The sequence below is a fragment of the Pollicipes pollicipes genome, unplaced genomic scaffold (assembly GCF_011947565.3).
Source record: "Pollicipes pollicipes isolate AB1234 unplaced genomic scaffold, Ppol_2.1 Scaffold_5724;HRSCAF=6776_pilon_pilon_pilon, whole genome shotgun sequence".
In the NCBI taxonomy this organism is placed as follows: Eukaryota; Metazoa; Arthropoda; class Thecostraca; order Pollicipedomorpha; family Pollicipedidae; genus Pollicipes; species Pollicipes pollicipes.
This window is the reverse complement of record NW_023596746.1, coordinates 34,299,369-34,324,175: the sequence shown is the minus strand read 5'-3', so window position 1 is coordinate 34,324,175 and position 24,807 is coordinate 34,299,369. Positions and strand designations below refer to the sequence as shown.

The 24,807-nt window shown below is 51.3% G+C and overlaps 3 protein-coding genes across 3 annotated transcripts; all 3 read left to right on the top strand.

The window, feature by feature from the left end:
• Nucleotides 1-4,660: 4,660 nt before the first annotated feature.
• LOC119103732 (uncharacterized) lies at nt 4,661-5,519 on the top strand (the record flags this gene model as incomplete). Its single annotated transcript, XM_037227365.1, is given in 1 exon segment — nt 4,661-5,519. A coding segment is annotated over 1 exon segment (171 nt), but the record flags the coding sequence as incomplete, so codon positions are not given.
• A 4,389-nt stretch (nt 5,520-9,908) lies between these two features.
• On the top strand, nt 9,909-19,127 carry LOC119102975 (uncharacterized; the record flags this gene model as incomplete). Its single annotated transcript, XM_037226425.1, is given in 3 exon segments — nt 9,909-9,924; nt 12,964-13,152; nt 18,919-19,127. Coding segments are annotated over 3 exon segments (414 nt in total), but the record flags the coding sequence as incomplete, so codon positions are not given.
• Nucleotides 19,128-20,334: 1,207 nt separating this feature from the next.
• Nucleotides 20,335-24,249, top strand: LOC119102974 (uncharacterized). The gene is made up of 4 exons (XM_037226424.1): nt 20,335-20,407; nt 22,024-22,151; nt 23,325-23,418; nt 24,065-24,249. Exons 1-4 carry the CDS (start codon nt 20,353-20,355, stop codon nt 24,247-24,249), a joined length of 462 nt encoding a protein of 153 aa, XP_037082319.1. The 5' UTR covers nt 20,335-20,352.
• Nucleotides 24,250-24,807: the final 558 nt, after the last annotated feature.

Genomic DNA, 24,807 nt, shown 5'->3' with positions numbered 1-24,807 from the left:
GGAAATATGAGTGAATGGCATGTAATCTGTTTGAAGCGGTGTCTAAATGCAGCATAGCTCAAATGTTATCTGATGCATAATGTTGAGCATACCGCACAATGCTGCATAACCGCATAATCTGATAAATCACTTTCACTCATTCTATATAACTGTTTGATATGCTACTGAAGTTGCTCACCAGACGGCATGTGATAATCTCGTTAAGAGACAGCTCTCCTTTCTAGTTGTTCCCGACAAAGATTTCTGCATGAGTTGCTACTTGTTTTCGATGCGGTCCGTATAGCTCACAAGTCACCTGTCAAAAAACAATAAGGCATCAGGATCTAAGTAGGTTGTTCAGGTGTAAAATATCAAGCAATGCAAGTATGATATGTCCTAATTACCTTGCGTACTTGAATATCCTCATGTTCATGTGTCACAATCAGCGTGTGCAGCTTAAGGCACAGCGCAGCACCTGAGGTTTCAGCTAAAATTTTTGGCTGTGCCGCTCCATCGCGAGTTCCTAGGTACGCGCCTGCCAGGGGATATAAATCAGACGATGTTATCAATCAAATATGGGTTATATTCTTAATGCTTAACGTTTCAAGCCATGTTTATAAAGGTTGAAATTACCTTCCTTGCATGACCTTTCCTGGGATTTCTTGGATGTCATTTGCCATAACATTTTTTACATGACTTTTTGTCTTTCTTTTACATGCGAATTTCAGATTGCTTAGTGCCATGCTGGCCTTTTTATTACATTACGCCTTTTTGGATTGCTACCAGTGCTGGATCCAAAAACATGTTTTTCTTTTGGTCGTGCAGTCTAACATAAATCCGCATCTTCATTAACTTTAATACATTTAAGTCTTCCAGGTTTTCAAGAACGAGGTCAATGTTCTTTGGTTACGTAAGCTATTAAGTACATTTGGAAGGAACGTTATTCATATAGATAAGATAGAAGTTATCGTCTTATTCCTCACAGAAAAGCCAGGAGAATGGAAGTATAGGCGCGTTGATATTTCGGCAGTGTCTTTATGAAGACAATAGCAGAAATACTCTGCGATTGTTTCAATAAAGGCACATTTTCAAATTATCAACGCACCTTTTTCTTGATTCTCCTGGTTTTTCTCCGATGGATCAGGCTTTTACTACTGCCATATCTATGTTATATAATCAACATTGATTTTTCAAGGTCAGACAGACCTTCGGTAACTTCTCAAAGTGTTGTCACTCAGTTAAGCTGTCAGAGAACTATTGACTTTAGGGAATTGTTTACTTAGTACAGTTTGGCTAACTTTGAACCTGTCCTCTACAATCCGATGTTAATTACCATCAATATTTTGAATTGGCAGTCACATATTATAGTATCACAACATACTGTAATGTGTGGGCGCGTTACATACTCTGCGGGATCGCTTGATGACGTAGAACTTGTGAGTGCTCCTTAAATCCACATATAAGAGCCCCCGCCCCCTCCCCCTGCGTTGCGCTAATCGGATCGGCTGGCGCTCCTTCCCCCTTGCGCAAGCCGTTCGATGGGTGGCCTGCTGGCTAGTTGGCTAGCCGGAAAGGAACCTTGCACTGATAGTATCGTGAATCATCAAATTATTTTTTCCGCATTGGTCAATCGTAGTGACTCAATTAACACTGAAAGTGGCAGTAAACGATCGTTTTCATGGCGTAAGACGCGGCATGACGTGCAAGGTGACCTAATGACGGTACAAGGCCTTAACAGGCACGATTTCTTGCACTCAGGGCCCTCTCACTCATGAGCAGTTTTGCTCATGCTGAACCGCTGCATATATTTTATCACCTGTATGTACCTGAGCGTTTTAAAGTTGCTATTAATGAAGGAGATAAGCAACACTGTACACTTGGGTCTAGTCTCTTACGTTAATAGCTGCAATTTGGTGTCAATGGACGCAGTTAGGCCAAGACAGCAGGCAGTGATATCGTGCCTAGGACTTATGTGAGAAGTTGCACAAATCAAAGTACACCTTTACACATGACTTCCTCTTTTTCTTTACGCATATCTGAACGCCACACGTCTGAGAAGTATTCAGTGACCTCCACCAAAGAAACCGATCGGCAGGAGATGCCGCGCTGTCTGATCGTGCCCACTGCCTCGACAAAGAACCCTGAAAAGTTTAAAAATTAAAAGTAGAAAAGCAAAAAAAAAGAAAGAAAAAAAACTGAAGAAAAAAGAACTTGAAGCGTTTTATGGTCCCCATGGGGGCGTAGGATGTTCGACGACCAACCTCGAGACAATGTCCTGCATCTGTTGGCCGCGCAGTGACGGATGTTTTTTCGTTATATTGCCCTCGCAAAGCTACGTTGGCTGCATTACCGTTGGCTGTTGTTACGCGCAACGCTGATTGCATTACTGCATTAGTGTTTTGGTTTCATGGCAATGCAGCTGAAAGCAAAGCAGAAAATTCACAATATCTAAGTTGTTCGAATCTGTGACGGATAAAGGGTTCTCTGCGAAACCCGAGTTTTTTACTTCCGCCAGGAAAGAACAGTGCAATATCTGTGTAACCCTCTGCTCATAAAGGCACTGGCACGTCAAACAATAGACTTGTCAGATGCTCTTCATGTAGCTTCCTTTGGGGCTTTGAGAAGATATTGTTTTAGTCGCACAGATATCTGGTAAACACTGATGGTACAAATACTTATTGCATCACACAGCACGTAGCTATAAGAAACTCTTGGCAAAAAGGAATGTCACGACTTAGGACGGAACTAGTTTTGTTATGCATTGGCAAGGTGCTTGCATTATTGTGGTGTGCGGTGGTTGCGTTATGGCTTTGCGTGTTTTCGAGCGTTGAATATGTGATGCATGGTGGACGAACAACTTTTTCGAAATATGTCACTGCGAGACTGAAAGGATGTATCTGCATCGATTGCATCAAAGTCTCTTAATATTGTCTGTTCGTCTAAGAGCCCCGCGCTAAGAATTCAAGCTGTTATTGTGGCGCTTGCACTCGACCCTCATCAAGATTCCTGACGTTCTCCCTCGGGTAACCTCACGCTAAGAACCTGAAGCTTCAAGGCCGTTCCTTGTTTCTCCTACAAAGCCGAGACCAGTAGCAATCACTGGTGCGGTGCTCAGTACTTGAAACCCTCGATTTCATGATCGATTTTGATCCACATTACCAAGTCTCCCAAAATAACCACATAACACATACCAATGTGTGGTCTTATTCATATGGCTACTACGAGAACCCATAGTACACCATGTCATCCTGGAGTGTTTTAGTGCCAAGTGGAGGCAAGCCCCTGTTCACGCGGTAAACGTCGCTTGACGCACATGCGCGGGTCTCTCCTCCCCATTCCTTGGATATCTCGAACCCGTAGGACCGCTATGACCGATTTTGACGTCAAATCCCAAACGAGAACTTGCGGTCTGAACTACTCCTAGTCCACAAAACTTAGGAAATGTTCCCCTGCCCCATATTTTTGCACCTGAATGCGCGGTTCTGACATGCTGCATCCCTTTAGGAGTGTTCGCACGGCGCCCTGGACGAGACCGGGGACAAACGCGTGGTTTTACGTGGAGCAGCTGGGCTGGGCGGGTGGCTGTTTGGTGATGGCTGCTCTGGACGGGTAGCTGTTTGGTGACGGCTGCTCTGGACGGATAGCTGTTTGGTGATGGCTGCTCTGGACGGGTAGCTGTTTGGTGATGGCTGCTCTGGACGGGTAGCTGTTTGGTGATGGCTGCTCTGGACGGGTAGCTGTTTGGTGATGGCTGCTCTGGACGGGTAGCTGTTTGGTGATGGCTGCTCTGAACGGGTAGCTATTTGGTGATGGCTGCTCTGTACGGGTAGCTGTTTGATGACGAAGTGATTCGATGGGGAAGTGAGCAGTAGGACAACTGGCTGTTTAACTGACGCTGTGAGTTCTTGACGCTGCATTAAAGGCTGGTTTGTTGGAGGCTGCTACGAGCACTTTTTTGCGAAACTTTAATCATCGAAGATATATCGGTGGCATTGCTGAAGAATGCATGATAATTTAAACCCATCTTACCATTAGGATTTCCGAGCAGAGGCTAATTGGGCTGAAAAGGTCATAACGTCGTACTGTTTCCAACAATCCCGGTTACCAAACATCCCAGCAAGTAAAATACGCTGAAAAATATCGTCTTGGATTTCACAGTTAATATTCATTCCAACTGGATCCCATAGTTCTGAGCTTAATCCAGCAGCCCAAAACACTTATTTTGGAAACCAAGTTTAATTCTATCCAGCCTTGCACTACGGAATAATACTCTCTTGTTCGGTCAGTCACGCTTCGTCCAAATGGAGCACAAAATGTCAAATGCATCAGTTGCCGACACATTGGCTTCCTCTTAAAGTCACCGTCGGCTCATCCAAAACGTCTTCTTTGGCCCAACTCAAATCCAATCCCATATGTTTTCGATAGAACAATGGATAACTCGCAGGCTGCTCGCAGTTCGCATATCATCAACAGTTGTCAGTTGTCAACAGTTGTCAGGCTGAGTCAAATCTGATTGGATAGGCAGGTTGATTAAATCCGTTATCTCTGAATAGTCCGTGCTTGTGCTCTGCCTATAGTGGTCCTGCAGTTGATGTTTTGCCACATAACTAGCCAACGCTTTCTGCCGACGGGGACTGCTGCTGGATACGGCTGACCTGCACCATCGAAATTCTCCATTTCAGCTGAAGAGTTACGGATCTGCACGCAGAAGCCCCGGCTGGATACGACGGAGACAACCGACGGCATCATGATGACCGTCTGCGGCTCCAACATGTGCAACGCAGCCGGCCCGCGCCTCTCATTGGCGGCCACCGCTCTGTTGCTCAGCCTGGCCGCCTGTCGCCTGGTCTGAGCCTGACACCGGCTGCGCCTGCTCTGGGCTCCTGCCGTCTGCTGCACGTCATCCGGGCGTCTGCCACCCCTGTACCTCCTCCGAGCACTTTGTGGCCTGATGTGCCTCCTCTGGGCATCAGCCCGCACTCTCTCTCTCTCCTGTGGGTGCCTGACTGTGTTCTGCACCTGTCCTCCGGCGCCTGTGGCTGCTGCGGGCGGTGACCGAGATGTGTGCCCTCTCCCTCCCCATTTCAGCTACTTACATGTTCTCTTTCTCAACCTCTTCCCCTCAGCTCATTGCCGCGCGCATGGCCCCTGCTGTCTCGGTGCGGACTCCACTCGTGCCCGTTGGCCGGCCTCTTGCCGCGCTGTTTTCTGATTCCGCCTGGTGGGCGGCACATCCACAAATCGCCGCGGTGACTGGCTGTTCCGGCGCCGGTAATGGCCAGGTGCCGGACTGGCACGAACAGCTGCCCGCCCAGCCACTCCCTCTGCACGAGCTCACGTGTTCGTACACGAGTCAGAGGAAGCGGCGGCTCAGGGCTGGCTCGGCCGTCACAGTCCACGCAGCTGGCTTCAGCGTACCAGCGCTATGTGGTTCTGAAAGCTTGAGTACAAAGGCGCCATTCTAAGGTCTCGGTCTGATAACGACGCCAACGTTGATGTCAAAAGTTAAGCATAAGAAAATGTATGTTACTTTTGGACGCGCTGCGTTGTTTCAAGTGGCTCGGGGGAATGGCGAATGGCAGGACCAGAATGATGACTTCATCTCCAACGCTTTTCATCGCCTTTTTCCCCTCCTAAATCGCTGTCATTGCCTGTATTCATGGCACTCAGCTTATATGAAAATGAACAACGATGGATCATTTATCTCTCGCTCTACTTGTTGAATCATTTACTAGTGCCGCTCTGTTCCTTTTTCATTTATGCTGTTGGCGCTTAGTGTGCAGTGCACTCGTTTGCGTCAATGCGTTTTGGATTGCCCTGCCTATGTATTGTCACTGGAAACAAGTGAAATATGCGAGGCCCAAGTGCGCACGCTGTCGGAACCGTTTGTGTTCTTCGAACAATATGGTTGGATGGGTGGGAGACTGAACCTCCAGAGAGCAATCTTACATAATATGACCATCCTGTGTTCCATGTAGATTTAGGCATATTTTTTCAGCAAAGGCTCATTTTCTGAATAATTTCCTATTCTCCGCTACTCCCCAGGGGCTTGCCAGTAGGTGCAAGGGAATTCTTTCGCGCAGCATAATATGGTCGCATTGATAACTAAGACATTCACAGACATGCAGTATTCACGTCCAAATAGAAAATGAATGCTGAAAAAATGGCCAGGATGTGGGGTTGGCGGCCCATGCCAATACGATCAATGAAAGCAATGAATTTTGAAATATTAACTTTTTTTCGTAACCAAACAGTGTTGCCAAAATGCGGTCATTTTTGCACAAGCATTGGCTTCAGCCAACTGAGCTACACGCCTGTGTGATCCTCAAGTCACATCCTGCTTCCACTTATACCGAAGCGAGTACACCCCCGAGAACGGGTCTCAAAAATGCAACATTAGGCGCTCCCTGGCCGACTACGTGCGTCGCTACGGGGTCGTGCAGCAGTGGGCTGAGAATGCGTCGTGAACGTTACGTTCAGTTGCAGCAGCGTGTTTCTCGACGCACGACGAACGACGCAGCGTGTTTCTCGTCCTTATCGCCTCTGGTAGTCGAATGCTGACTTGAAATCAACCTTACAGCCACCCAAAAACAGGCGGATCTATGGTTCGCGCTCGGGCGCGGGGCCATCATGCCCGACCGCGCCATTGTCGGCTCGATCACCTGCCCACTCCGTCGTTAAACGGTGTTGGCTCTTGTCGTGCCGTGAGCAGCTCCCATCCCCAGCCTCGTCCACACACGGTCGAGGCCCGGCCCGGCGCGGGCGTGAACCATGGCCGACGTCAGTCTGAGGCGCCTGGTCCGGGTTTGGAGCGGCGCAGCGCGGCTGTCGCCCCGGCAATCAATGGCACCGCACAGCTGCGGATCGGCCGGAGCTGACAGTCACGGCGACATTGGCGCGGCGTGCTGTCAGCGGGGCGCCGTGCGAGTCGGGGAAGATATGGTGCAGACGCTGCGCCGTATCGACCGGTCGTCTGAACGACAGCACGCGGCTGAATCGCTGCAAGACACACGCGGGAACGTCTGCCTTTCTTCATGTATGTTTGGGACCATTGTGTTCTCCCGGCTCTAGCAGGTGCGCTGGCTTCCAACAAGCGTAAGTTTCTGCCTGGCTGTCATGGCAACGGACTCATTCTTTGATTGGCATTATTTGGTGACAGCTGCTAAGCTAGCATACAGTCTGCACATGTGGGCGATTTCATCGCATAATGAGACCAGCTGATGATGTAAAGCACATCGAAGAGTGCCTGAATCAATATATGGTAAGCTCAAGCACGGACAGAAATAGTGCATGCCAATGATCTCACCCACTACCGTTGATAAAGAGCTCTTTTTGTCAGCTATACGTATAGCTTTTCATGGGCTCGCAGAAGTTTCTAACAAAAGCTGATACATTTACGCACACGTGAAGTTTGCATAAGCCTAGGTTTACCCGACGCCATAAGATTAACCGTTCGTGCAAGTGTTCGTTGTTCTCGGTACGAAAAATGCAGATGTCGCTGTTGTCCAAAAGCAGGCAGTAATTTGTTTATCACCAGGCTTTAGCGCCTCTCCTGACACGTGATACACACGCTAACAGCACATGCACGAGCATCGCCCCACAGCCAGCTCCCACGCGCGTCCCGGGGCCTGCGTGACCCGTGTAGATTGGAGGCGCTGAGTGAGGCAGTGCCGGATCGAACGCCGCCGCCGCAGCCTCAGGCGATATTCGTCGATACCCAGAATATCAAACAGGGACAATGCAATTTGGTATTGCACTTATACAGAGGCGATATCATTGATATACGAGAAACTACAGCCACCTCGTCCACTACAAAACTCTGCACTGACTCATGTTGCATTCCTTACATATATCATTACCCCTGTGGAGATTAGCACTTACGTAATGAGCATACATAACGATAAAATCGTTGCCGAGGGTTCCTTTTGCAAACCGAGCGACATAAACACTGCGCTCGAAACGGACCATCCGCCCAGTCGCGCAGCGCTGCGACCAAGTACAAAACGAGCGCGCAAAAGCCTCGCTTACAAAAGCAGACCGAAAGCTCGTAACCCTCTCTCTCGGAATGCATTTGAGAGGGAAACCCGTCAGCAGTGCAGAGCAACGGGAACGACAGGGGTAGCTTGGGGCGGCACGTGATGCCGCACCGCTGTGTACCCCCGCTGAGAAATAAACATACGGCTTGGCACGCGCTTGACGACATACCTTTAGATCGCTGAGTGGTCATTGCTTGAAACATACTCAACAACAATCGCACCCGCGCAGCTGACACGCCCGGGGCCGACGCGGCCGATCACGCTGCGCGGCCGACAGCACGTCGGCCCCGCGTCCTAGCCCAGGTCAAATTAACTCACTACTCGTCGTTGGACGACGACGACGACGCCGTCAGGTAGCGCAGTAGCAACTGCCATAGGGCCGGTGACGGTTGCGTGAGGCAGAGCGGCGTATCCGGCCAGCAGCATGTCAAGCAGGCGCGTGACGTGGCCGCGCCGCCTCCACGCGCGCTGCACTGCCACCATGTCTACCACGTCCATGGCGAACGCTTCTGGTTCACCTTTGATTAGCTGACCACAACGCTTGAGCGCGACGAATACAGCGGCCTCAGAGCGGATCCAGAGCGGCAACACCGAGTCCTCGAGCGGTGTGGGCATGATGGGCGGCTCGCCGGCAGCATCCGACCGCTCGCGCTCGCCGTACATGTATTGGCTGAGCAGGCAGAGCGCGGTGCGGTCGGACGGCGTGCGCACCGGACGCCAACCGTCGCGACTGTCGGGCGCGCGTAGCAATGGCTCTAGCTTGGTCCAGCGCTGGCCTACCTGGACGGCGGCGCAGGCGTCGCACAGCGGGCAGAAGAGGCCGGGCAGGCCGCGCTCTAGCCTGCTGCTGCCGTCCGGGTCGGCCACTATGAAGCGGGTAGGCACAGCGAGGCGCGGAAGCTCGTACCAGGCCCGCACAAGCTGCTGGCCTTCCTCTCGTACACGAGACGCACAGGCGGGCTGCGGACAGGACACTGCAACAGAGGGAGTCAGAGGGTTAGAGTGGCCACCACAGCGCCACGCAGGCACGGCCAGTGTCGAGTCTGGGGAGAGGCATGAGGTAAAGGGCGGGTGAGAGGGGGATAAGTTCGCAGATGCAGATGAGCCTCTATGAACACAGGATATTGGTACATGCGTACAAACCACGGATCACAAAATGAAATCGGGGACGTCAAACATGACTCGATCGGTGGCGACATCTGCTGATCGGCAGACGCAAAGGCCGCGCCATCTAGTGAGCACGGCGCCGTTTTCACCAAGGACGTCACCAGAGATGTCAGTTACGCTGCTCCAATGGAATATAGAAGGCGGCCCAAGTTAGTTACTTCTTTTTGTTCGAGGAGAAATCGAATTAATAACCCCGCAATACACGTCACTAGTAGATGTTATCAAGTGACACCGAATCGATTGAAAGCTGCAGTACTCCAGTGGGCTTTTCAGGGCTCAGGTGTTCTGGTGGCATAGCGGTAGTTTACAGGCATCCGTGAGCAGTGTCATTCGCATGGGGTTCAGACAAGTTGAGACATTTGGGCCTCCATCGCGCGATGGTCGAAGAGAAAACACAGGCACGAGAGCCTTTCTATCCGCCGCTGCCCGGCCCTCGTCGTCGCGCGCAGGTCCGCGCGGCCTCGCGTCTCGTTATTGACGCGTGCCCGTCGCGGCCGAGAGCATCCGTCGACGCCGCGTCGCTGCTAGTACGCGCACCGCCGGCGGCGGTCGAGGAGGGAGGACGGGTGTATAGAAGAGCGTCGCAAGAGACGACGGAGCGGCCGGCGGCAGTCCGGGGCAAGTGACCCGTGTGTCTCGAGGGGCGCCGTGCAGGACGTGGGAGCGGCCGACGGCGGTGCGAACCTCTGAGAATGGCAGGGCATCGCACCGGTGCTGGCTCTCGTACTCTGGGCGGCAACAGGTGGGTGAACTGGAGCATCCGTCCTCGGTGGGTCACCGGCGATCGACATCAGCTGCATGATAACCAGACCGTGCCCCGGCCGTCGCTGCCTGGTACGGCTACGCAAGGCTGTCCCCCAGTCAGCTAACACGTCTGATGGTCGTATGCACTTGCAATCATGCCGTCCGGAATCCCATTAGGTAACGTGCCCGTCTAATGCTACGTCAGGACTATCAAAATGCCCTAACCCCAATCGCAGCCCGCTTAACACGTACTTAAGGGAACGATCCTTATTTGAAGATATTGAATCAAGCATCATAGATGACGAAATTGTTAAAAACCTGGTATACTTTTAATTGGAAAAGACTGCCCTAGACAACACAATTCTCTTTTAAGTAAACATTCTCCTCGATACGACATTGTTTGATTGCGTTACCGTACCTTGCGCAACATTGATTGAGAGCCGACTGACATTCACCATTCCCGGAAATCGTGTTCATCAACACCAGGTATGAACGACTGGGCAATTATACTTTTATTGGCCTTGATCGTCGCATGGCCAATGGAAAGGCGGGAATTAAATGGCGTGATTATGGCGTCATGGATGCCTGGATGACCTTGAAATAGTCTGCGAAATAGCTTGCACATCTTTGCTGGCGTGGAACTCAAAACTAGACGGGGCTAGGTTTTAGAAAGGCAGGGCTGTAAACTAAACCGAGTGATCTTCAAGATGGCTACTTCAGGTCAAAACCCAACGCGAATGTGGAATACTCTCTTTAACTGACACGAAATAACACCAGGCATGACTCCAAATACTGACGAGCACGAGCAATCGGCAGTATGTGCCTAATCACCAGCCCGGACACGTACAGTCGCGACGGACACGGTCCGCCCGGCTCCCGTTTCGAAACAGACCGGGGCCGAGCGGACGCGTTCCCATGCGAGTGAGCGGGTGGGTGGCGGCGGGGAGCGGCGTCACAGTTGGGCGGCCAGCGTCGGCCCCGGCTGCGGGCGGGGCTGTGCCAGCCCCAGCCGCGAACAGCCTGATTCGCGACCCCTCCTGCACAGCACAGCTTCATTGTGGATGGCCGTTTCGGACTGGAACACGGGTCCAGCTGCCCCGGACGGGAACATGGATCCGGCTGCTCCGGACGGGAACACGGATCCAGCTACTCCGGACCGCGGTACCGGGTGGCGCGGGGTCACACGGGACCGGGCGCGGCTGGACACCAGGGAGGGGGGGGGGGACCAACACGAGCCACGAAACTACAGACGACCGGCCAGCGCGCTGCGGACCTGGTGACATCGAGCACACACCTCCGGTCTGCACCGCTGCACCATTACAGCCTCGTCCTGAATCTATACGGACCGTCTCCCCATGTTGTGACAAGCAGAGGCAATAAGAGCACGATCCGGTATCTGATCTTTCTCACGACGCCTGGGCGCCAGCATCTGTGACAAGGCCTCCGCTGCCTGTTCCCAGTGTCGCTTTCCTTGTCATGCACCGCTTGTAAGGGTGCTTGGGCTGTTACGTCTGCCTGCATCCGACCACGGGGGCGGGGGGGGGAGGGGAAGGGGAGCTGCTGGCCGAGTTGTCGCCGTCTTAGTGCGCCCGTCCAGGCAGCCGAAGGTGAGGTTATCCCATCACAGTGCGCCCGTCCAGGCAGCCGAGGCTAAGGTCGTCCCCTCACAGTGTGCCCGTCCAGGCAGCCGATGGTAAGGTTCTCTCCTCACAGTTCATGGGGGATCAAGTGGAAGGCGGGTAATCGTACGTTTCCCGCACCTTCCAGGCGGCCAAATTCAGACCAGCAAATAACTCCTTTCTTGTCTCCTGTTGGAGTTTGAAGACATTTTAAGCACCTCACCGAGGGACGTTTATTATAAAACACATGGCGAGGTCAGAAAAGCAAAATTGTGTTGTACATGAGGAGAATGTTTAACTTTATACGCCCCAAGCCTGCGTTACTCCCCCCCCCCCCCCCCCCAAAGGCGGTGATCTAGATCCGCCGCTGACCCAGTCGCCGGTGAGCGGTGATCCATAGCGGTCCCAGGCCCACGAGCCAGCCCATCAGCAGTCACAAGTCCGGCCTTTCACCGCGCTACCATACTGACGCGTGCGACCGTAATCAGGACTACAGCGGTGAGACGAAGCCGGACGAGGGGCGGCTGTGCTGCGCCTGGCTGTGGTGGTGACGCACGGTGTAGTTACGGTGAGACGAGGCCGGACGAGAAAGCGGCTGTGCTGCGCCTGGCTATGGTGGTGACGGACGGTGCAGTCACAGTGCCCGTATCCTGCCGGCTCCACACGGCATGCCCAGGCTAGCGAGCGACGAGAGCACGTTCCGGCCCCGCGTCGCCGGTTCGCTGCAGGCAGCTGTCGTGACCTCGGCCATCCGTTGGTCCGAGGCGTGTCGAGGGGAATCGCCCCGGCTGGGTGGAGTCTGGCTGAGCAGACTGAATGGACTGAACGGCTTTCCATCAGTCCGCTAATTTGGTGATTGTGGTTATTAATTGCTGCTCAGTTCAAGTGTGGGGGGATGCAAAGTTAACCAGCTTTGGTGATGGCAAGTCATGGAAGTGGGAGAGAGTGAGCGAGTGAGCAAGAGAGAGAGGAGATAGAGGAGACAGAGAGAGAAGGAGAGAAAGAGAGAGAGGGAGAGAGAGAGGAGAGAGGAGAGAGATGAGAGAGAGAGAGAGAGATGAGAGAGAGGAGAGAGAGAGAGGAGAGAGGAGAGAGAGAGAGGAGAGGAGAGAGAGAGGAGAGAGAGAGAGAGAGAGAGAGAGATATATATATATATATACATATATATGTATGCATATAGATAGATATATAGATAGATATATAGATAGATATATATAGATATAGATATAGATATAGATGTATATATATATATATATATATGTATATATATATATACATCTATATCTACATATCTATATATATATATATATATATATATATATATATATGTATATATACATATAGCCGGTGCGCGCGGGCGACGGCCGCAGCCTCCCCCCCCCCCCCGCTGACCCCTGTCCCCCCCCCGTGTGCCGCAGAGGCCGAGGCGCTGCACTGCTACGCCTGCGTGCCGAACCAGCAGATCGCCGGCGTGCAGATCCCGGCAGCCATCGCTAACAAGACGAGCGGCTTCCCGCACTGCAGCGCGCTGAGTCTGGCCGAGCCGGCGCTGCGGTTCGAGATGACCTGCCCGGCAGGCCTTGACCGTTCCTGCATCAAGATCCGCGGTGGGTCGGTGGCGGCCGGTAATGGCTGCTGGTAATGAGCGCGCCGCCGCACGGCAGCAGCCGAGCGTGCCCGGCAGGCGGGGCACGCGCGCCGCCGCCGCCGCCGCCGCCGTCGCCGTCGCGCTCGTTACTGACCGCTTCACACCATCCCGACCGTCATACCGACCATCATGCCGACCGTCATACGCTAGTGTCCTGCTCGTGTTGGCGGCGTGAGTACGTCACGATATTTTCTAAGCTTGCGGATCTGATGCGCATTTATGCGTACAGCAAAACCTTTGATAACATTATTGTTCCCGATGGGTTGATGACGACTCAAATGACTGAAAGACCCACGCGTATGTATATATATATATATATATATATATATATATATATATATATATATCGCGCATCAGGAAATAGTCGGAAATTTAATCTAATCCCAACCTGCGTCCGGTCGGGGGAAGTTGGCTTCCCTCCGAGATCTCAAACATCCAGACGCCGTAAGAAGGACCAAGTTTACCATTGTGAAAATTTCGTCAAATCACAAAGAATGCATACCAAATTTTTGATCTTAGGTAAGGTATAAGGTCATCAAAGGTCATTAAAGATCAAAATGGTCGTTTTGATAGGTGCTGTAAAACCCTATAGACGTGAAGACGGATTTTAAGGGGAAGAAAATAAGCGTTAAGACTGTGAGAGTCTATTCCGGCCACTCGCGTTCTTCCACAAGGTTGAGGCCAGATCACGTCATTGTTCAAAATTAGGCTACCAGTAGCCTACAAGAACTATACTTCTTCACCGTGTGCGTCTAAGTTTATTTTATTAGGTGTACCTGTGGAACAGAAGTATTTCAGACACAACAATATCGTGTGAGCTTAAGATAGAGGTCAGCTTAGGTCAACTTAGGTAAAATTTATAAAAAGTTCAAGAAAAAAATTGAAGTGCCATCCGGTTTTACATAACCAGTGCAATGTTTTTCTTTGTGGTAGGAAATAGTTTTGTACATCTACAGGTACTGAAGATCGTATCGTTGTTGTTTGCATTATGCATAAACCCAGGGAGCTAGAATCGCTTTTGAACTAGGGTGGGAGTGAAAAATTTCATCGCAAAAAGACCGTGCGGGAGTGAAAAATCAATTCACAAAAGATGGAGCTTATGAGCTCGTGACTGATGCTTCAGGAAACAAAGACATCTATTTCAAGTTGGCATGTACGTAATATCAGGAACCTGACAAAACTATTTCGTTTTTTTAACATCTTAGGCCACTAAAGTGAAACAGAATACATGAACACGCGTTCGGGTGGGGGGTGGGGGGGGGGAAATTGCCCCCCCCCCCGAGGGTTTTTGCCGAATGGTTTCTGAACGGCGCGGCGTAGTTACGCCAAATTTTGCATAGCTGTAGAAAACTGCATAGCGGATCGTTTGCCATGCAAATTTTAGATATACCTTGTATGGTCGCGGACCTATGACAGGTGAAAGTCAGCCCATGGTTTCAGCGAAGGCAATTTCTAGGGAATCGTTCAATCTGATACAACAGGGGAGTGTTTGACGAAGACATACATCTCTGAGATGCTTTCCTAGGCACCACAAATACTGAATGAGCAAATTACGTTGATCTGAGGTCAGGTATGATGCTCACACCAAGGTCAAAACCAACCTGATGTATTACTCTAGAGCTTGCTGTTTGGAATAGTTTCTGGTGCTCATTTCGAATTTATTGACAGCAGGAACCGCATTTTAGATCTTCATTTGACTTATCAGGGGTCAGAACAGGCCATCGACCTAAGATGGCCCGGGTCGAACGTTTTGTTTGAGGAACATACTGCCTAGCGCAATCTTTGTCGCTTATTCAAATGCAAAACGCAGAGCAGTCTTGCATCATTTTGGTCACCATGACCTTCAAAGGGTCAAACAAGGTCAGTTACCTCAAATGGGCTTGTGACCTTTTGCTTAGAGGCAGTTGCCTAGGTTCTGGGGGCGCTTTGGAGACCAACCTGGAATTTGACCTTGTTTGACCTTATTCGACCTGAACGGTCATGACCTAGGAAGCTAAAACTCTAACTTAAGCGAGTTCACGTATAGGTCAAGACGCCCTGTAAATTTGGTGTATCTAGCTTTGTTAGTTTCCGAGATCTCAGAGAGGGGGTCAAGTTGACGTCCCCCCCCCCCTCCCCCACTCCAGCGAAGGGCATCTAGCCGGCCAACCGGGTGGGTGTTAAAACATAGTAATTTCATGACAGTATTATGAGCATAACAAATTAATAACACCAACAATTTGATGCTGCGCTTTTCAATTCCCTTTCACAGCACTTTTAAAACAAAACAAAGCAAAGGAATTCAATAACAAAATAACAACAGAAAATGCAACAAGCATAACACATTCAAACAAAGAACCTTGGACTCCTACACACCAGCCCGTCACCAAGCCAAACACAGTAGACATACTTTTTGTATCTGTTAAGATGGGGGTCAGGGAAAACAAACACTTTGTCACTGTTTCTTACGAAATACCAATGCCTATTTCCATGAAAGTAGCCTATGCCTAACCTAAAGAGGCCTTACATCATTTCATCCTGTATAACCCGTTTGTATCGCAGCAGCAGTTGTGAGTTACTGCTTCTAGCACAATTCCTATTGCCACCTGCCATGCACTTGACCAACGTACCTAACTTAGAGTAGCCCCTATGATGAACATCATCTCAACTCACCTATCTGTTGACAGCAGCACTTGTGATAAAAACATGATATCTAAAGCTAGTTTTTAGCTGGTTTCAACTTGCATTTTTATTCAGTTCATTTGTGTATGCTTGTTGACATAAGACAAAGCTGACAACACACAAATGAAAACACTTTAAATCGCTTTGAACAACCTATTTTGATCGTCATGGTTAACCTATGTCAAGGGCAATAAAGGGTATGCTCCACAAAACAATCTCTCTTCTCCAAAAATAACATAAATTTTGGATGACCATGCCAGTATTGCTGCTTGCCTTTTCAGCTGCGGCAAAAGCATCCATTTGGGCTTGTTTATTCATATTTAATGACAAAGTTTGAGATGTTGGCTTCACGTTTTAAATGGGGTGGTCTGACTATTTGTTACATATCAATATTTAACTCATGTTATAATTGCTATGCAGCATAGAGTGTCCCTGTGTTAAAAATGTCGTGCATATATACAGTACAGTTGTTTGCCGGTCAGCAAATCATGACAACTATAGAAAACATTTGGTTAAAACAGCCATGAGGAACTACTTTAAGCAATTTGCGGCGAATAACCAAGGATACGGAACAAAATAAGCTTGTGGAATCATAATTTGTCTTATGGCAAAAATCGATGCATTAAAACACAACATGGCTAAATCTGGTTACCAATCATGGGTCGAAAGCAGGTAAGGTAAGCAATTACTTGGTCCACAGGAGACCTGCTGGCTTCTTCCTGCTCCCCCAAAACAAAATTCAGCACCTTTTGCATGGTCTGCTGGCAGACAGAGTCATCCGACTCACACCCAAATATACACTTCAGTCATGCCCACCAAACTTCGAGACTAAAATGCGAAACAAGAAAGAGGTATGCACGATAAACATCTCCGGAGGCCAGAATTTCGCCATCAAACACTTCTGTATAAGCTGCGTCAGGTCTGCCCCAAGGCTCTATATGGCAGCCTTGCCTTGCCTTGTGTGGAGTACCAGGCCTTGCCAGGTAGCCTGGTGAGTCAGACACTCGAAATGCTTGGATTTATCACTGTTGAACACCGCCATGAGCCAATAAAACGGTTAACCGAAGGTTTAAGAGGGCAAAAATGGCGGTAAAAAGAAGTTTCGTACTTCAAATTGTCTCCTTCATTCCCTGTGAATTGTTCACGCTTGAGTGCATATCAAACACGTTTGGGCGGCTGGCGAATTAATCCAATTTACGTATGAAATGCGAACAAGTTTGCAGTTGGAGCATCTTGCAGAGAAATTTGTCCCAATTTTAAGCGGTAGAGGGTACCTCTAAAGACAACTGAAAAGGAGGGAAGAGTGAAGTGGCATCACCGTGATATGATACCAAGAAAAAAAGTAGCTAAATAAATATAAAGACTAGTACTTTTCTCGCAAAATTTTGTGATCAGCTGATTTGACTTGAAATTTGTTAATGTAAGTGCTCAAATGGTGATATTCATCTTGTAAGTTTAAATTAGAAGGCATTTCTTGAACTTTTCACTCATGCATTTCGGGAGTGATGCAATTTAGTGATCAAGTTTCCTCGGGAAAAATAAATATGTGGAGTAAAATTCCCTACCAGGCGTTGATGGTGTTTGCACCAGGCTATACTTTCGTGGCGTGGTGGTGAGAAAAAAAATAGGGGATGCGTGAAAACTTTGTATTTGGCGCACAGCTGCAGATTGTGATGCATTTTGTAAACAAACCAAACTTCATGCGTGCGAGCGGCTGGGTCGCTGGCGTTCTTGGGCTTGGAGGTACCTGGCCCCCTTGCTCTGTGAATACGTAGAGATAATTCAGATGTAGGTGAGGCAGGACATAGCTAGGACTAGGTGCCCAGGTTCTGCGGAGCCTCGTTTATGCTTGGTGGTTTCAAGTGGGCTCGGTTTTGGATGCCATCTGAAAACCTCAGAAAGGGAAATAGGGGTTTGGCATGTGCGATTAGGCAATGTCAGGTAGGAGTGAAAAATTCACATAAAATATGGGAAAATGGAGTGAAAAAATCCTCCGCATAGGGTGTTGCTTCACACAAGTCGGCAATTCTAGGACACTGCAAAAACCCTTCAACGCTTGATAATGTATGTGTAACAAGCTGAGAATAGGCCTTTTGGTAGATGAAGCTATGCGTTATTAGCATCACAAAATACGATAAGGTGGTGGTTACATGCGTCTCATTCGTCCAGCTAGCCTCTCTGCTGCTGACAACATAGGCCATTGATTTTGGAAAACCTCGTATGATCTTGTATGTCCTTACATGACCTAGTGTGATTTTAGACTTACATAACATAACCACATCTGCATTTTTGACAAGGAAGTCAGAAAAATGATCTACCTTCAGGTCACTGACTTTGTTTCTTTTGAAAAACATAAATCAAAACTGTATGTGCTCTTGTGCTATATTAACAAAGCAAGTTCGAACGATGACAAACGATTCACAGAAGTTACTCGTGGTCAACACTTTTTAGAGGTTGATCGCTTTAATCTCACCCAGATTACTCATCGCGGACGGCCAAAACTTTAAATATGTACAAAAGATGTCAAATTGATGGATGAAATGGCACTGAAAATCTCTCCTTGCTGCGAGCTTTCACTTTTTACCTGTGCTCGAATAACGGTAGGGGAATGTCAGCTACCCCCCCCCCCCCCCCCGGCCGGGCGTGGGTTAAAGGTCTTAAATGTTGGATGGTTTCTAGACTTTATACGCTGCTAACGCAAGTTGATGAAAGCGTTTGGATATTATTATATCATGCATTGGAGTGGCAATCATGCAGTGCATCGTGTGCCAAAGGTGCAGTCTGTAACGGTAATGGCATCGCACGTTTCCCAACATATGTTGCTTGTAAACGGCTAACATACCCACAAGAAATTTAGCACCCGAGTCAAACCGCTGTAGGTAAGTTTATTTCCCACCACTTCTGATCTCCAGCAGTGTGATATGCACCAGTTCCGACCCCATTTTACGCAATGGTAAGATCAAGGGGGCAATCTCATTTTATTGGAGGGCCATGCCGCTCTGATATACAGTGTCAACGCCTGACACTGACACCGACCGAACTTGTCACCAAAACTGTCCCGCAGACGACAGCGGGAACGAGATGCGCAGCTGCTTCTCCATCGCCGTCAGCCGCTGCACCAAGACCTCCAAGAAGGGACAGGTGCTCTGCACGTGCAAGAGCGACCTCTGCAATGCGGCGGGCCAGACGGCGCCGGCCACCGCCGGTCTGACGCTGACGCTGGCGCTAGTGCTGACGTCGGCGGGCTTCGGCCGCCACACTAGCGCCGCCTAGGGGATGGCCGGCGCGGCGTCGGCGGCCCGCTCCGGCGCGCCCCGGCCCGGCCGGGCGCCCGCAGTCCGTCATCGTCGCTAACCGCGTGATGACGGGTTGAGCGATGACGTGCTGACAACGCGATGACGCGATGAGTCAAGCAGCACGGCGCCGAGGCCACAGAGCACGGCGCGCTCACGGGAGCACGCCGCGGCCGCCCGGCCCAGGGCCAAACGGCAGGGAGCTGCCGCGCCACAGCCGAGCCGTCCACCGTCACGCAGCTCCGCCACGGAACCGCCGCCAGCCGACGGGTCCGGCGATTACTGGGAACCCCGTCAGTCGTCCTAGGTCAGGCCTATTGAGCTGGTAGGCTTTGCTGTCAGGCCCAGTGAGTTGTGGTCACGGTCATGTCAGCGTCAGCAAACATACCCAGGCAGTGTATTTTTGTCTACATGTTTTCTGGGGCGCTATACCGTGGCGACAGCAGGTTTGCCGCTCCGACGCGTCGCGACAGCTGTAAGGGCGTGAGTCAGACAGTGTACTGAAGCTGAGAGCTGCGACGAGTACGAGATGCGTACGGACGCCGATCGCACCGGTGCGGGATCTAGTTTAGCCGGACTCGGCTGGTGTGCGGACGGTGTCTACTCTTGCCACAGAGAATGTTCCAAGATCGACGTTTTGTGACAAATATACGTTTGCGCTGTAGAGGCATTCAATAAAATGCGTTTCGCATCTTTTTTGGGCAGACCAGCACATAATCGCGGAAGCTGTGCAATTTGGAAGCCAATCCAGGTATGCCTTGCAACCAGCTGCCAGAACAGTCCGGCACCTTGTCATGATCTCTTTGGTCCTCAGAAAAGTACCCAATGTCATCGATAGCGACTAACACCAGCCGAGCCCCAGCCAGTCATCGATGACATATTATCTCTACAAGAAAAATGTTGAGCGTGAAGGTTAATGCAAGAGGCAGAAGTGCAGCCAAACACGTAGGTAAACAAATGACACGAGTTTCACTGTAAATGCCCTCCTTGAACGCGTTCAGGAATAGGCAGGCCACCGCCGCCAGCCCCGCTGTCACCATAGCCAGAGCCATGGCTGCGGCGACAAACACCCAGCCGGCGGCGCACGATCGACCACCGGTGCCGATGTTACGTCCGCATCCGAGCAACGGTTGGAGCGCCGAAGCGATCGGCCCGGCCAGCTCGACCAGTTTGGCTGCATACGGAGCGGCCCGCGTACGGCGAGCATGGTCGCAGCACGCACGCCCCTGGCCTTCTGTCTGCTGACGCTGGTCGGCACCGGTGAGTGGCACGTGCCGGGTTTGCTTGTACGGTAGACGGGGCGAAGTCTGCGTTCGGCGCCTCACATTTTATTTAATAACATATATATTTAATAAGTCTATTAAGAACGCTTGCAAGTCCAAATATAGGTAAAAGTTGGTATTTGCTGATACAGCGCGAATGTAAAGTAGAATGTGGAAATATTTGAAAATCACCGCCTGAAAATATACCACAGTCGTAGTTTAATATTCTAAAACTCTTGCCTGCCGCACTGCGGGTGGATTACGGAGTACGCACTGACAGGAAGTCACTAGCAGATCTGATCGGTCACACACGGCCATAAAACCATGCTCAGCTCTCAAACTGGAAAATGACCGAGCACAGGTATGTAGTTTTGCAAAATGGGTTAGGGCAAGGGGGCTGAACAGCAAAAATTGCTTTGACCTTCCCCGGTATGCTGATGATGCTGGACTCGTAATCCAGCGGCACTGGGTACGAGTCCCGGGGTTGGCGCATTGTTTGACCCGACTGAAACGGAAAGGCCAGCTGGCAACTGGCCAACGAGGTTCAACCCAGACCCGAGGCGGCCGTGTCGCAGCGTTGTGCGGCACGGAAAACCCTCCGCATTCCTGCCTGGCGAAAGGGCGGAGGCAAAATTAGCTGTTGAACTGGACGGCACGCTTGGGTGGTGGGTTCGGGGTACACGCAACAAGCTATGGTTAGCAGGTACTCTGAATCCGAAGTCACCCATACAAACCATTGGGAATAAAATAAAAAAGATATACTGCTATCAATGGGTTTCTCGCCGGATTTGTCCTTTTGGGAGCTTCAGAGCTTGGCGGGAATCGGCAACCCTCTGCTGTCCATGAATAGTGTTTGCAATATCCGGCGGTGTGGTGTATTTTTCGACAGTCATGCTTAGATAATTCGACATTTCAATATACGCATATCGTGCACCAATGGAACAGTCGGACCTTATTCCATTGGGTGACCTGCCCTCAGGCGACCGGCCCCACATCAGGCGGACAGGGCGGGTGAATGGGACGCGCGGGCCGGCAGGCGTCCGTCCTACGCCCCCGATGTCTGCCTTACGCTCCCGGTGTCTGCCTCACGCCCCCAGTGTCTGCTTCATGCCCTCGGTGTCTGCCTCACGCCCCCAGTGTTTGCCTCACGCCCCCGGTGTCTGCCTCACGCCCCCGGTGTCTGCCTCACGCCCCCGGCGTATGTCTTACGCCCCCGGCGTCTGTCTCACGCCCCCGGCGTGTGTCTCACGCCCCCAGTGTTTGCCTCACGTCCCCGGTGTCTGCCTCACGCCCCCAGTGTCTGCCTCACGCCCCCGACGTCTGCCTCACACCTCCGGCGTCCGTCTCACGTCCCGGGCGTCTGCCTGGCACCTGTCTTACGCCCCCCAGCATCTCTCTCATGTCCTGGCGTCTGTCTCTCGCCCCCGACACCTGTCTCGCGTTCTGGGCGTCTGCCTCAGGCCCCTCGCGCTTGTCTCACGCTCCCAACATCTGTCCCACGCATCTGTCTCACGCCTCTCGCGTCTGTCTCGCGCCCCAACATCCGTCTCACTCCCCCAGCATCTGCCTCACGTCCCGGGCACCTGTCTCACGCCTCCGGCGTCCGTCCGGCAGGCCAGGCTCTGCTCTGCTACGTCTGCATTCCGCCGCTGGCCGGCAATCCGGCCGCACAGAACGCCGCCAACCTGATGCGAGCCAACATCAGCCGCACGTTCCCTGGAAAGGCCGAGTACGAGTTCCAGGTACGGCTTGAGCGGCGCTGTCGGCCAGCTGCGCCTCTGCGACTGACGCAGAAGGGGCTTCAGGATTCGCTCAGCCCCGGGGACCCGGCCACTGACGCAGGAGAGGCTACAGGAGTCGGGCCAGCCCCGGGGACCCAGCCACTGACGCAGGAGAGGCTACAGGAGTCAGGCCAGCTTCGTGGCTCCGGCGATATTGCTATCCCAGCTCAAATACTCTTCTATGATGTGGCTCGAGGATGGATGTGTCAGCCGCAGGCCTGACCTGAGCAGCTTTCTAACAATAATCGAAGAGACTGACGAAAAGGTTAGTGGAAACGTCTCGGTCAGTGCGGGGCACTAGCAGTCAGTAGCAGCAGTTTCGGTCAGTGCGGATCTCGGTCCTGGTGTGGGGAGTTTTCCGACTGCCACGTCTTGGCTGGCTTCTAGGTACCTCCTGCGTTATAGTTCCGCTGCTACTTATACCGTTGCTGTTGTTCTGTTGTTACTTAGACCACTGTTACGTTTTGTTGTTACGTAGAACCGTTATTATTTAGACCGTTATTATCCTTCCGTTGTTACTTAGACCGTCACTACTCTTCGGTTGCTGCTTAGACTGTTTTACTGTTCTGTTTATTGTAATGAGCTTCAGTCAAATTATGCAGTCCATGAAATCCTTCCACTGTGAATGCATAAGAGGAAAAAATCGTAACCCAAAGCGCCATGTGCCACAAAATGACCATTATCACAATTAGATTTACAGATGAAAACCAGGCAATAGAGAGCAAACCATGTAACTTTGTAAGCCACGACAGCGGTGGTGTTTTTAATAAGCCACCAACTCGCCAACCCACATGACGATAAAAACATATCATTATATATTCCCTTTTCGTCGCGATCGGCTCAAAACACAGCCCCCAGGCAAGCACGATGGAATGCGTATTCCGACACAAGGCACACTTACTGCACTGCAGCGAGGACAAGTCAAATGGCATGTTGCTGGCATGCGGCGGCGACCGCTGCAGCTCGCTAGCCGTCTCATTGGTGGAGCCGTCGCCAGCCGAGCACAGCTCCGTCAGCGCCTGGTGATCAGGGTTTCGGTGACCCCCTCCCTCCCCGCCAAGGGGAGACCCGAGTTGTTCCCAAACGAGTCGTAGTGACGCGGCTCGGTGGCTGACGGTCGGCTCTGTTCGCCAGGAGTGTGGCGCCTCGTTCGACATGCGCCAGAGCAGCGCGCAGGCCGCGTGTCCCTGGGATGACGACAGTGTCGTCTGCCTCGACATCAAGCATGGTGGGTGAGCCTGCCGCCCACTGGCCGGAGGAAAAGCTGCACCGCCAGGCGCATGGCTTCACTGTGGGAACATAGGCTGAGGCTATGTACGACGTACGTGCATAGGTTAAAAAAAACGACCGTGTGAACAAACCAACACCTGCGACCGAAACCCCTGCCGGTCTTGACATCCAGATACCACGTCACAGTTGCAGGTTACCACGACCCCAAGGGGCGGAGAGAACACACGCGGAGATCGTCGGAGATGCCGCCCTGCCAGGTGTCACCAGGGGCGGACACACGCGACTCTCGGACATCCATTCTCCAGGGGCGGACACATGATGCCACAACTTTCAGAGCATTCCTTTTTCAGGGATAGATACGTAAGACCATGACTTTCGGGCATCTTTTCTTCAGGGGCGGACACATGAGACCGCGACTCTCGGGGCATCCCCTTCTTTAGGGGTAGATACATACAGTCGCAACTTAAAAGGGCATCCCTTCTTCAGAGATTAACACACGCGGTCACAACTCTCGGGGCATCCCTTCTTCACGGGCGGACACATAAGACCGCGACTCCCAGAGCATCCCTTGTCGCCAGACGGCGCCCGGCGCGCGGGCAGCAAAACTACGCCCGCGTCAGTAACGCCGCACCGTCTGCCGACAGCCGCCTGGCAGGCCCGAACCTGCGGTCGCGTGCCGTTCGATGCCGACCTGCGGTGCATCCCCGGCGAGAACGGCGAGGACGGCTGCCCCTGCCCCAACGCCCTCTGCAACGGCGCGCGACGCGTGGCAGCCGCGCCGGTAGGCCTGGCCGCCGCTCTGCTCGCGCTCGCCTGCCAGCGCGCCTGAACGCTGATGGCACGAGCCGTCGATTCGTCGGTAGCTTTGCTCGGATGCATGTGACATCACTCATCAGTTATAATGTTGTTTGGTTGATAAACCATGTGTTTACTCTTAACGTTCAATATTCACGCTAGGTGAGCAAACATCTTATTTCAAGTTTGGAAGTTGCCTGATAATTGACTGGCGGGAGTCTTGATTACGACACAAATTTTTACTGAATTGGTGATGATCAATGCATTGTATGCATCAACCAGACCCGATGTACTCGGGTCATGAATCCTGCGTCAAAACTCACACCGTGCCCTTATTTTTCGTTTTTTGAGTGATAAAGAAATTTATGCACCTTGTACGGTTTCTAATTAACATCAGGTCGTATCAGGCCATGGCATTCAAGCAAAAGCAGTTCCAAGGGAATCGTTCATCTGGTGCGGCAACTGCGGTTTAGACGCAGCCATGTATCTTTGAGGCGGTTTCTTTCACAACTTGACTATTTGACTAAAATTACGACTAATTCCATTCAGTTGGAACCAAATATGTGGGTGAGGTCGAGATCAAAACAAGTTT